We start from the raw sequence: 13,709 nt of genomic DNA on the forward strand, positions 1-13,709 counted from the left end.
CCAGGTTTGCACCATCTGCTCTGACTGGAGAACGAATTCAGCTGACTACGACTCCGCATCTCGGCCACACTTACGTCTGAGTGTACGACTGAGTGTGGGTGTGCGCTCCGTCCCAAACTCAGCGCCACAGGAGCCAACGGCTCGCCCACGGCAAAAAGGAGCGAGAAACCGATCCTCCTGGCCCGCACCTATCCCACAGTTGAAGACAGATTTTTCACTAGCATACTTTCGGTTCAAAGTTATCCATTCCATGGCTCCACTAAGGGGAGTGAAGTACATTCTAGGTGACACATCGTTGGCAGAGTCGCAAGTCAGGGAAAGGGTCCTGAAAGGCTCGCTTACCATATGGTGGCTGAGTCAGGTTAAGGCATAAGAGGTGGTATGCTTTGGGACAGTCTTTTTTGTCACACATGACCAGCTCTCCACCGTCTCCACACTGAAAACAGTAGTCTTCATGCATCTGCTTTGGTTCTGCTTTGATTTTTCGCCTCTTCTGCTTTAACTTAGCATTTTTGGCCTTTTCTTCGGCTGTTGACGCACACGTCGACTGGCAGGGAGAAGGATGAACACAGCGCGTGAGGCTCTACATAGAAAGGGAGCTCCCGAACCTCAGGCTCATTTGAGTTCCCTTAACCCTTTTGTTCAATTACCTAAAAACCAGCAGAAGCACTTCTCATCCCATAACAGTACTAAAATAAAAATAAGATTTCGTTTTCTCTGACTTTTGAATACAGTGCTTTGTTCTTTAAATTGCAAGGATCCTGAGATATAATTCATGTACCACAGAACTCACCATTTTAAAGTGGCTCATTCAGTGGTTTTCAGCATAGTGTGAATTTTTTTTTTAAGATTTTATTTATTTATTTATTTGACAGAGAGAGACACAGCGAGAGAAGGAACACAAGCAGGGGGAGTGGGAGAGGGAGAAGCAGGCTTCCCGCAGAGCACAGAGCCCGATGCGGGGCTCGATCCCAGGACCCTGGGATCATGACCTGAGCTAAAGGCAGACACTTAACGACTGAGCCACCCAGGCGCCCCGGCATAGGGTGAATTTTAAAAAAGTTTTTGAAAAGGATGTTGATAACTTCAGATTTAATCAGAAATGCAAACACCTCTTCAGAACCTAACAGATCTTACTAAGATCTGCTTCACTGGAAAGTCAGAGTGTACACTCTGGTTAAGGCAACGGCCATGAACTAAACTGGGGACCCATTCACCAGCCCTTTCCTGAGATGGTCACAGACTTCAACAGCCTCACTCCTGACTTCCCGACGGCCTGGGGCGCTCGCTCCCCGCGCAACTGACCTTGGGCCGCACTCCCAGAAAGCCGCTGCAGTTCTCTGCCCCACAGTGGCACTCCGTTCTGCCGTTGCCCAGACAATCCAGGTTGTAATTAAACGTTAACTCCATCCCTAAAGTGAGAGAAATAATTACTCATACTCAAGTCTCGGGGAACAGACATGCTGTCACACACACACTCTCATAATGAAAAGAGAGACATAATTCTGACCTGAATGCTTTTCCCTCAGCCGAGCTCTGCACTGAAGAGTGACAGGGGAAAACCAACAGAGGGAAACATCCCCACCCACCAAGGATTACAGCAAAAACAGTCTATAAAAGTTGTCATATCCTTCTCATTGAAGTGGTCAAAAACAATGTAAGAGACTAAGAATCTGAAATCTGTGCTCGAGAGAAATGGGCTCTGGTTTAGCTTGCTTTTCTCAAGCTAATTTACACAAATTTCTGAATTAACAGTATGACCATGGAAGAGTAGCGGTCACACTATCTCCGGTGACTAATGCTTTAGCGTATGCTCGGAATGGAGTTCACAATGCAGATTTACTATTTACACCAAAGACCCAGGGATTCGGACTGGGAGCTCCAAGCTTGCTGGCTGGTCCTGAACGAAGTTTCAGGAATGCAGTTTCTCTCTTTTAGCTACAGCTCTTTTCCTCTCACCCATTTCCCTAAAACCTGGCAGAGAAGAAAGTAAGTGTTGCTGGTAAGATGCTGGATGGCTGAGGAGACATGGAAGCAATAACGGCCTTCGGAAGCTTTTTGTGTCTAATTTGAAACAGACTGATCTTTCAACTAAAAAACAAACAAAAACCCCCACACACAAACCAAGAAACCAGCTGATGCTAACACAGTATGTTCAAACTTTAAAGAAGAAAACAAAAGCTTAAACATCTGGTTATATTGGGCAGACAGCAATCATTGCGAGGAGTCATTCAGGAGGGCCGCGGACACACAGGATTCTGTAACATCCTCTCGGACAGAAAGGCTCTTGCTAAACTCCCTTTTTCAGGACACAGATTTTCACTTCTTAGTGGCAGATAACAGTTCCAAACATAATCCTATCTTACTTGAATAAATACTTGAGCATCAAACCTTGAAGGATGTCCTGCTCAGAGAGGGACACGGGGAGCAAGTAGCTTTTTTACCTGCAGGAATATCACAAAGAGCAAAAAGTCCAACTCGAACATCTCCATTCACTGTCCACTTTTGTGTTTCACAGTTTGGATTACAACTGTGGTTCATAAAGCGAGAATAATTTCCTTTGGGGCCAGCATCAATTATACGGTCCTTCAGAAAGAAAAGAAATGAAAGGTACCTCTGACATAAAACGAAGTACAAGCCTCTCTCAGAAACCTCCAACTTGGTCAAGAGCCACAGGAAGCAGCGTTTTGCTATCAGCCGAAGTCTGGCGGCTGACAACTCCCACAACGCGTGTTCTCTGGGCTGGTGACCAAGTTCTCTAGTTGATGAGCTTCAAGTCAAAGCAATTAAGATAAAGTGGAATTTATCTTAAAGTTGTTTAAACTTTGTTTCTAGACACAGACCATAGAAAAATGCTACTTAGAAGATGACCCAGCCACAGGGGTGCCAGAGCGCAGAGCTCAGCTAGCCGCTTGGCGTGGGAGCCACGGGGCTTGCTGTCAGTCCTCCTTTCCTGCTCCGAACAAGCAGCAAAACCAGTCCAGGGGTAAATGGACAAGAGAGTAGGCCATAAAGAGGGATGGAGGAAATATGGAAGCCTTTTCTCTGAATGAAGATTTGGACGTCTGATCGACAGAAGGGCTATCATGTGGGACATACTCTTCAGTGGTTCCCTGTTCCTTCTATTTTACTTACACTGACATTCAGGACACAGTAAAAAGCTCAACATTCTGAATTCGAACTCTGATCATCTGGCTGAGCTCTGGAGGACGGAGCCTCCCATGTGTCATCAAGATGGCTGGAGGGGCCCCGACAGTGAAGAGCGGACTTAAAGGGCCACTCGGGCATCAGAAATAAATGGCATTTTAGGTTTATGAAATTTCTGTTCATGAAAGTTGTAAAACCGTCAAACAATGACATATCAGTTAAAATAAACTTCTTGTAAGTGATTTCTAGTTCTTACTTTTAATGATATTCTACCTCTCAGTTTCAGGGAGAGCCTGGAACACAGGAAACATGGGTACTAGTCTTAGCCCTTCACTCGACTGTGACAAGATATCCAACAGATCGCTTGTCAGGGCTGAACCTCAGTTTCTCATCCTCTGCAAATCAGAGGACTGCTGAAGAAATTGCACAAGATAACGGATGTCCCAAACGTGTGGCAAATGGGACTTCCGAGCACATGGGTTAATCTAGCAGCTTTACTGTCATTTCACTTATGATGTCATCCATTTGTCCTACCTCAGACATGAAGTTTTAGAACACAGAACAATTTAGAGTTAGAATTTTTGCTAAATCAGAACTTTAACGGGGCTTTAGAACTTAGCATGACAGAGCTGATGGTGTCGGTCAGTGACAGAGAAACTGAGGGCCAGGTCCTTCAGTGACTAAGAAGAGCTGGAACGAAAAGCCCCGTATGTCCGCCCTGGTCCTGGTCATCTGTCCACTCACATGCCATGTGCAAGGCTTCAATAATCAGCCTTTGTGTAGCCTGCTATAATTAGCACATTATGGTAGCTAGCATACTGGCTACTGTAAAGCGTTCATTCTCCTGAAAAAAACAATCAAATTAGAGGAAACGGAGTTCAACCTAAGACCATGAAACAAAGACCCAAAATCCTTTTTTCTTACAAAAAAAAAGCAATTTTACCTTGGTAACAGTTAACATATAAAAATTAGTTACACTGTTCTCGTGGGCTCTCTTGATTCGCAATCTGCATTCTTCTTCATCAATTAATTCGCCAACATATTCATTTACAAATTCGCCCTGCAGAGAAGCATGCACTATGTAAATGTAAGGCCAATGTACTCTCTTTGACAGCATTCTTTAACACCACATGTATAATCCAAGAGAATTAACCAAAAAGACTTCTGGAAATCTAACGATGGAAACAAACAGTAGTTGTCATTCCCTGGCAGGCAGGGGGCACTATTTTTCTTGTAGCCGTGTCTCAAAAGGTGATAGCCCATCTTTCCTTGCTGACAATATGACTTATAACAATATGTCCAAGGGACATAATGATGGGAACCTGAGATAAGGCTAACTAAAGTCTTTGAGGCTGTATTACAACAGACTTTTATTAAGTGTGTAGAGTTAGGGTTAATGCCCGTTAAAGATCTGAATCAGAAACAAATGAATTCTTTTTTAAAAACAACTTTTTATTTTGGAGTAATTCTAGATATTCACAGGAGTCGCAAGAATAGCGCAGAGAGGAACCGTGCGCCCATCAGCTGGTATTCACTGCCCGCAACATCTTACAGAGCTACAAGACTATATTAAAACTAGAGAGCTGACCTTGGTACAATCTACAAATCTTATTCACATCGCACCAACTTTACATCCACTGCGTGTCTGTGTGTGTGTGTGTGTGTGTGTGTGTGTGTGTGTGTGTTAGTCCTATGGAATTTGGTCAGGCGTAGAATCATGTCACCATCACCACAACCGAGATACAGAACCATTCCATCACCACACAGACCCCTTGTACAGTCCTTTATAATTACACTGTCCTCCTTCCCTCCTCCACCTCATCCCATCCCCAATCTGTTCTCCATCGCTGTCATTTGGAGGATGTTCTATAAATGAAATCACACGGTATGTAATCTTTTGAGGTTGGCAAAAAAAAAAACAACCCTTCAGTCTTAATTCTCTTGAGACCTGTCCCATTTGTTGTGTCAGTAGTCCAGTCTGTTTTCTCCTGCTGAGCACTCTTTCATACTATGGACGTACTGCGGTTTGTTTAACGGTTCATTTCTCCTGAGGAATGTTTGAATTATTTTCATATTTTGGCTATTACAAATAAAGCTGTTGTGAACATTCCGGTAAAAGTTTTTGTGCAGACATAGGTTTTCATTTCTCTGGGATAAATGGCCAGGAGTGCAGCTGGTTGGGTCAAATGGTGAGTTTGTTTTTAATTTTTTAAGAAACTATTTTCCAGAGTGTATGACCATTTCACATCCCCATCATACTTTCCCACTGTAGGAGAGACCCAGTTTCTCCACATCCTTGCCAGCATCTGGTACTGCCGACTAGTTTTCATTTTGCTGTTCTCACAGGTGTGCAGGGATTAGCTTCTTTTATTACTTTTTAAAGATTTTACTTATTTGAGAGAGAGAGCACAAGCAGGGGGAGGGGCAGAGGGAGAGGGAGAAGCGGGCTCCCTGCACACAGGGCTCAGTCCCCAGGACGCCGGGACCAGCACCTGAGCAGAAATGGAGAGACAGACACTTAACTGATTATGCCACCCAGGCGCCCCATGATTAGTTTCTTTTAAAATAAGGTAAATACTATACATTCAACATCTTGTGTTTATAAATTCATAGTCATTAACCCTTTCACCTCAAAAGCATGGCTGATTCAATAAGCATTACCTACAGAACTTTTCGGTCTTAAGAAAAAGAAATGTCTTGGGAAACAAAAATGTATTTGCTTATTGTTTCACCTTGTTCTTCCCACCCTCGACCCCCTCCCCCATACAAATTTTCACTAGTCCTTCTCACGGTCCTTAGAATCACAGAACTGATAGTAAATACCAGTAATCTAAAGAGAAGTACCACATTTTCTGATTTTGACAAATCATTAAGAACATAAGCCAACGTTCTTACAAATATTTAATCTTTCTCTATTGATAAAAACAAAAGATTGTCAGTTCTGTAATATAGAGAAAAAAGTTAATGTGTCAAATTGGAAGGAACCAACCTAATGACCCACGCATGTCTCTTCCCTTGGTGGTCTGCTGTTAGTGGGGTCTGTGAGGCTCTGAGTCAGCCTCAAGGAGCTACATACTTGTTTCCACTGGGGAGTGGTCACCCCAAAAGTTGACCTCTGGCTTTTTTCTCCCTCCCATTTTCACTGACTGTTAAGCTATGACAAAGAATTAGGTTAGAAAAAGAAATGTACAAATACAAAAAAAAAGAAAAAAAGAAAAAGAAATATACTACACTGATAACTGTAACACTTAACAGAACAGTTTATTTTCTCTACCTTTCCCTTCCAGTCCTTTCTCGCAAAGGACGGAGGAGGGTCTGCACTTTTGTGTGCCACGCTCAGTCACCTTACTGGGCTTTCCCTCCATCCAGCTGGGGCTGTGACACAGCTGATGAACAATTCGCACCATCATGTGGGACCATCACCCTCACAGGTAGATTTCCTCGCCACCCTGTGTTACTATACTTATTTAATGGCAGGTTTCCTTTAACTGAAACCCATACAGCAGAACTTCAACCAAGTCGGCTATACATCACCTTTTCCACATATTAGGATTCAAGGTAAGATTTCATTTAAAGAAATGGTTCTGTGGCTGTCAAAGTTTGAGTATCATGTATTATGGTTTTATGAAAATGAGTCAATACAGGAAAGTTAAAGTGCTGATATCAAATAGGAAGAGTGCAAGTCTTAAAATTTGATACCACTGTAAATAAATATTCCTAGCTATTTTGTAAGAGAAATATTTCAGATGTCCTAAAGGGACAAACCTTAGCTTCAGAGAGTTGCTTACTGGGGTGCCTGGGTGGCTGAGTCTATTAAGCATCTGCCTTTGGCTCAGGTCATGATCTCAGGGTCCTGGGAATAGAGCCCCAGCAGGGAGCCTGCTTCTCCCTCTCCCACTGCCCCTCCCCCCTTTGTGTGTGTGTGCTTTCTCTCTCTCTCTCCCCCCTCAAATAAATAAATAAAATCTTAAAAAAAACAAAAAACAAAAAACGAGAGTTGCTTACTGGACTTAAAACTAACTGTGGGGCACCTGGCTGGCTCAGTTGGTAGAGCATGGGACTTTTGATCTTGAGGTTGTTGAGTTCAAGCCCCACATTGAGTGAAGAGATTACTTAAAAAAAATAAATAATAAAATCTTAAAAAAAGACAAACCCAAAAGACACCCATTAACTGTGAATTCAATTCTGAACAAAAATAACCAAATAAAGAGCTTTAAAAATGCTAGAAATCTGTCCTTAAAGACTATGGCAAAAAGGTAGGGTGTAATTCAGCATTTAATATATATTTATTTAATTTCTAAGAAATCACCTTGTAACAGGAAGTCCCTTTTTTGGCTCTGGCACACATTTTCAGGAATCTGTTATGTGTGAAAAGAAGAGGACTAGCTGTGTACAATCAATTTCATCTTTGGCTTCTGTCCCCTCAATGCACCAAAAGTCTTTTCCATGTTGCTACTCCGTCTTTTATGATTTTGCTTTTCAGGAATATATACTTCCAGCTATTTTGTAGAAGACCAATGGTCTTACATTAGCAATCCCTCAAGAGCTAACAGGCAGAATAATCCTGACTATATTTTCTTTTCTCTTGATTATATTAATTTAATAAATTAGAATACATTTTAAAATAAATGCAATTACTGGATAAATTTCAGGATAACCTCTAAACCTCCCCTGAAGTCACAGGTAAAAATTTGTATTGTGATATGCATGGCATTAAAGTAACATCAAAAATTTTGCATTCTAGGGGCACCTAGCTGGCTCAGTTGGAGGAGTGTGCTCCTCTTGATCTCAGGGTCATGAGTTCGAGCCCCATGTTGATGTAGAGATTAAAAAAAATAAACTTAAAAAATTTTTTTGCATTCTAAATTTTTTTTTTTTTTTTAAGATTTATTTATTTGACAGAGAGAGACAGTGAGAGAAGGAACACAAGCAGGGGGAGTGGGAGAGGGAGAAGCAGGCTTCCTGCCGAGCAAGGAGCCCGATGCGGGGCTCGATCCCAGGACCTTGGGATCATGACCTGAGTCGAAGGCAGACGCTTAACGACTGAGCCACCCAGGCGCCCCTTTTTTGCATTCTATAATGACTTTTTTTGTTTTGTTTTTCTAAGTAGGCTCCACGCTGAACTCAGGACCCTGGGATCAAGACCTGAACTGAGCCAAGAGTCAGACACTTAACCAACTGAGTCACGCAGGCGCCCCACTTACAATGACATTTAAATGCTGAGGGCCTTTGGCCAAGAGACCCAATCCATCTATCTAATGCATCAGCGAATCCTGTTGGCTCTGCCTCCAAATGTCAGCAATCCACCCACTTCTCTCCTGTTCTGCTACAACCCTAGCAGTCCACACCACCATCATCTCTCTCCTGGATGATAATGATCTCCTTTTTGCTCCTCCTAGCCCATGACCATAAATTCCCCAGACTACAGCCAGAGTTGTTCTTCTGAACCCCAAGGGTGGCACACAAGTACTTAAAGTGGCCCCCAAGATGCTTGTCTCCTGGGGCTTATGCCATGGTGCGATCCTCTGTCCCTGAGTGAGCGGGATCTGTGACATGCGTCCAACCAATAGACAATGGCGAAGGTGACAGGATGTATGTGATTATATGAGTTTGTTACATCAAGACTTTAGCATCCATCTTGCTGGAGTGGAGCGTCTCTCCCCCTTGTTGGCTGTGAGGAAGCAAACAGCTATGTCAGGGAACCCTATTTGGCAAGGAATTGTGGGCAGCCTCTAGAAGCTAATAGCAGCAAAACAATGAGAACCACCACCACCCGAGACAAAAAAACACCTGAAGCTCTCAGACCTACAGCTTCAAAGAGCAAAATTCTGCCAATAGCCATGCAAGCAGGAAAATGGATCCTTCTCCAGCTGAGGCACAAGAATGAGAATCCAGTCCTGGGTAGCATCTTGACTGAAACCTTGTGAGACCCTAAGTAGAGGACCCAGCCAAGCACTGCCTGACTCGTGAGCCCTAGAAACTGTGAGAAAATAAAATGTGTGTTACATTATAAGTTCCCAAGTTTGCAATATTATTGTTATGCAGCAATAGAGAATGAGCACATCAGCTCAGATCAAGTCACTTCCCACTAAAATCTTCCAGAAGCTTCCCTCCTGTGGCCTCTAAGGCCGCATAAGATGTAGCCCCAGGCCACCCTCTCTCACAACTCCTACCTACCAACCACCCCTCTCCTCCTCCTTCTCCAGGTGCACTGGCTCTCCTGCTGTTTCTGGAGCACGCTAAGGCCTCTGTCCTTGCTTTTTCTTCAGTTTGAAATGCTCTTCTCCCTTATGTGCCTGCATGGCTTTCTCCCTCATGTTCATGTCAAATGGCACCTCCTCAGCCCTCCTTAATCAAGCAGTTTGAAATAACCATCCCTGTCACCAGCCATCCCCTTTGACTGCATTATTTTTCTTTGCAGCATTTTAGTGGTACTCAACATTATATATCTATTTGTTACCTGTCTCTAGCAGACCCACAAAGGTGTCTTGTTCACTACTGTTTTTCCGAATACCCAGAGGAGTACCTGGCACACAGAAGCAGCTTCACAAACACGTGCTTAATGAGTGAGTTTCACCTCAAGCAATCTAACCTATAGAAATGGGTGCCTAAAGGGGCACCTGGGTGGCTCAGCTGGTTGAGCATCTGCCTTCGGCTCAGGTCATGCATGATCTTGGGGTCCTGGGATCGGGCTCTCTGCTCATCGGGGAGTCCGCTTCTCCCTCTCCCTCTGCTTTTCCCTGCCCCTCCCCCCAATCGTACTTGCTCTCTCTAATAAGTAAATAAAATCTTTAAAAAAAACCTGGGTGCATGAAGATAGATGATCAAGAATGTTCATTATAGAATGAAATATATATATAAATTTGTTAGAAAATAGGTGAAATAAATTATGGTACATTTTACTATGGAATATAATGGGGCTGTTACAAAGAATAAAGAGAAATCTGTATGTATTGTCATTAAGGTGTATTCACGATATCTGAAGTGGGATAAAATAATATGTATCATATTTATGTTTTAAAAAACCCTGTAAGTATAGAATATTGGAATATGTATTTGTATATGTTTACATTTATAACTGTGTAGAAAAAGTTATAAAAGGCTACATGACAACCTCTTAACAATGATCATTTCTGGTGAGGAGACAAAAGGGATGGAGGAATTTCACTCTTTATTATTTTTGTGTTGTTTGATTCTCTTTCCTACATTATATGGTGCTTTTTAATTACAGATGTGATTTTTTTTTTACAGGTACAAAAATGTCAAGAGTAACCTGAAATGCCCACCAGACCTACCTTCTCTCAGTGGTAGCCTCTCTGTGTTCTCTGTGGGCACTAGGCAAGCGGGGGGGGGGGGGGGAGGGTTAGTGGGGGTGGGCTGGGGGCGGTGGGCTGGGGGCCTGGTTTTAAAACACACACTGTTCAGGCCTGTCCCAGATATTTCAGTAAGACCCTTTGGTAAGGATCCCAGGAGATCCCCAGGATCTCTGAAATTTGACAGCCACTGTTTGAACGGTAGGATTTGCTGGGGATTTTCATTTTTGAGTTATTTGCATTTAAAAATTTTTCTGCAAAGAGACTGCTTTGAAAACTGCCTCAAAGTATAAGAATGAAGATAATTTGTAAGTGTCAAAGACCTCAACTTCTCCCAGTTGCTTTTGCATACATAATCTGAGACTGGTAGCAACCCTTCCAAATACCTAGGGCAGGGATTACCATGTCCGCTGGAGAGCGGGGGAAACTGAGGCTCAGGGAGTGAGTGACGTGGCCCTGGCCTCATGGGGCATGATGTGGGCATGAAGTCCTGGGTCTGCTAGTTTCCATCCCAGTATGTTCTGACCTTTGCACTCTTTTGACTCTGTGAAGCCTTTTACAGCTCTTTTGCTTAACAAGTTTCAAAGAGAAACTTACAATATTTCAAAGAGAAAATGACCGATGTCCCTTCTCCTTTTTATGCCTAATCACAGGACACCCAAAGTTTATGTATACTTTATTACTGCCTCTTCCTACCGCTTCTGCTTTGCTCGAGAAGTGCCCAACTTTCAGAATGGTAAGTTCCAAAATTTTGCCATAAATCCCCATGCATTTCCTTCATCCCTAAGAGAAGATGAAGCATCTTCTAAGAGGCCCTGGTCTGTCCCCCCGGCCCCTGCTACCTTCTTAATGCTCCTTTTAGTCCTGAGGCCCCAGCCCCTTCGCTCAGTCTTGATGATCTCGGCATCAGGGTAGAGCCTCTTGGTGAAGCACTGGTTCTGACAGCGCTCGCCAGCTGGGCACACCTGCGGGTGGCACTCGTACTGCAGCATGCGGTTCAGGCACTCCGACTCCAGGCCGCACGGGTTCTCATCGGCTGGCTTGCAGTTGCAGCGGGGAATCTCAGACAGGTCTGCAACATGGATCTGTACCTTTCCTATCACTTTGTTAGCCTAGAAGACGAAGCCACAAAGAAGAGGAAGAATTTAAACAGGAACATCAGACACAGCCAGGTGATTTCTGGCTCGGCTACTGCCTTGTGGCGTGACTCTGAGAAAGGCTCCTTCTATCTTGACCTCAGTTTCCCTGTGAAGAGGCTAAGAACAAAATGGCCCCTCCTGAGTGGACAGAAGTATCAAAGTCTGATGTAAATTCTCCCTTATTTATCTTGTGTATTTCTTCTTCTATTCGCAACTTCCTAATTGAAGACAACTGTGGGCTTTCTGGAAGAAGAGGAGCTAAACACCTATATTCTCATTTGCTTGCAGGAGAACCTGGTCGGGCAAGAACAGGATTCCACACGGAACACGGTGCTCCTGGCTATGAGAGGGCTGATCAACAACCTCCTCACAGCACAGCAGCTGTGGCTCCCATTTTATGCTTTCAACAAAAGCTCCTGGTCTGTTCTACTGAAGACTGGGTGATAACTGACAAAGGTTTTCGTAAGTCATAAAGTGCCTTCTAATGACGAAGACAGTAATGCATTTCCTCTTGCCTGTCAAATACTAATGTTTTCATGGGCAGAGACTCACTTTGATGTGTTTGTAAGGAGGAGGTTTTCTTGAGTTTTTTTCAATCTCTAGTGCTTCTCTGCTTTCTCTTTGTGCTTTCAATTCCTGGAAACGTTTTGCAGCTTCTTCCAATGCTGCCAATAAGACCAAACAAAGTATATAAATACCAAAAAACAAACAAAAACTGTTAGGACAGCAGTTTTACATTGCCTTCCCAATGCCCTGGATCTGGCCCAAGGCTTTCTTTTTAAAATTATTCTGGAAATGACCATTTTCCACCAACATAGTGTGACACTGAGATAGGACATAACTCATGTATGGTTCTGTGCTCTGTGCAAGCTGCTGCCTCACAATATAATCACACGCTTCCAAGTAAAGCAAAAAAAAAAAAATAACCAACCAACCAAAAAAACCCCCAGTTTTTTATGTTGTACCAGATTTAAATTCATTTTACTCTTACCCAGAAAGCCAAACTTCCCGGAAACTTGTTGCAAAAACAGTTGTAAGGCTCTTCGTGAGAAGCTTTTACCACTCTTCTGTGACAAAGAAGCTTCACTTAAGACTATTTCCAAAATAATTTCTATGTGTGTAGAAAAATTGCTGAAGAAACTCCTTTCACATAGATGGCAGAGTCCACTATACTGAAATGTATTTTTCTAACTGACTGGATAAGATGTGGCTCTAACGTGACTGGATACTTACAGGCGCTGGATCATAACACCTGGTGAAAAGTTCTCTAATCCCACAAACATGTCATATGCAAGTCAGGACATGCTGAGAAATCAACCGTGGAGTCTTAGTTTTGAGCCCCTGTAAACATCATCCAACTTACCTTTTTTGAAGGTCTTGTTAATACTAGTCTGTCCCTCAGCAAAGCTTTTGTCTCCTTCAACATAAGGGAACACTCTGCCCTGGTGTACCCAATAGTAGTCATGAGAACCAAAGAAGAACACAGGGAAGTCCCCCAAGTCATGCTTAAGGCCCTGGATGTTCAGTGGCACAGACCTGGGATTGCAGATCTCTGCTGGCCACCATCTGAAAACAAAAGCAATTTCAGATCAAGAGAATGAACAAATCATACCATTCTGATACATGGCTGGGCGGGGGTGAGGTTTTGTACCTTGCAATTTTCATTCAGATTCTAAGGACAAAAAATACCTTATCTTTAATCCTGCTAAACCACACATCATTTAAAAATACATTGATTAGTGAATTAATGAAATAGTGAACACAGACTAAACAAACTATACCCTGAACACCCAATCTAGTTTTTTCTTTACAAATAAATACTTGATATGGGGAGCCTGGGTGTCTCAGACGGTTAAGCGTCTGCCTTTGCTTCAGGTCGTGATCCCAGGGTCCTGGGATTGAGCCCCATGTCGGGCTCCCTGCCCAGCGGGAAGCCTGCTTCTCCCTCTCCCTCTGCTACTCCCCCTGCTCCTGCTCTATCTCAAATAAATAAAATCTTAAAAAAAAATAAAAATTAATACTTGACATAAAGAAATATATCATGAACATACAAATTATAAAACATAACTTGCTACCCAATTTAAGAATAATTCTAATTCTTAAATTCTAT

The 13,709-nt window shown here is 43.0% G+C and overlaps 1 protein-coding gene across 6 annotated transcripts in view; it reads right to left on the reverse strand.

Moving 5' to 3' along the window:
* The window catches only part of NSD3 (nuclear receptor binding SET domain protein 3), a 119,737-nt gene that overhangs the window by 5,897 nt on the left and 100,131 nt on the right, over positions 1 to 13,709 (reverse strand). For 4 of the 6 annotated variants that reach the window (XM_088020956.1, XM_088020960.1, XM_088020957.1 and 1 more), the window contains 7 exons: positions 12,963 to 13,165; positions 12,152 to 12,264; positions 11,303 to 11,572; positions 4,091 to 4,207; positions 2,445 to 2,586; positions 1,306 to 1,412; positions 343 to 547 (listed from right to left, as the gene is read on the reverse strand). In XM_088020956.1, coding sequence (XP_087877082.1) covers positions 343 to 547; positions 1,306 to 1,412; positions 2,445 to 2,586; positions 4,091 to 4,207; positions 11,303 to 11,572; positions 12,152 to 12,264; positions 12,963 to 13,165 — 1,157 coding nt within the window. The remainder of the gene's footprint in view (positions 1 to 342; positions 548 to 1,305; positions 1,413 to 2,444; positions 2,587 to 4,090; positions 4,208 to 11,302; positions 11,573 to 12,151; positions 12,265 to 12,962; positions 13,166 to 13,709) is intronic. The other 2 variants (XM_088020959.1, XM_088020958.1) reach the window with 1 other exon arrangement.

The sequence above is a fragment of the Eumetopias jubatus genome, unplaced genomic scaffold (genome assembly GCF_037043125.1).
Source record: "Eumetopias jubatus isolate StellerSeaLion01/CBP00866 unplaced genomic scaffold, mEumJub1_p1.0 scaffold_2, whole genome shotgun sequence".
Lineage (NCBI taxonomy): Eukaryota > Metazoa > Chordata > Mammalia > Carnivora > Otariidae > Eumetopias > Eumetopias jubatus.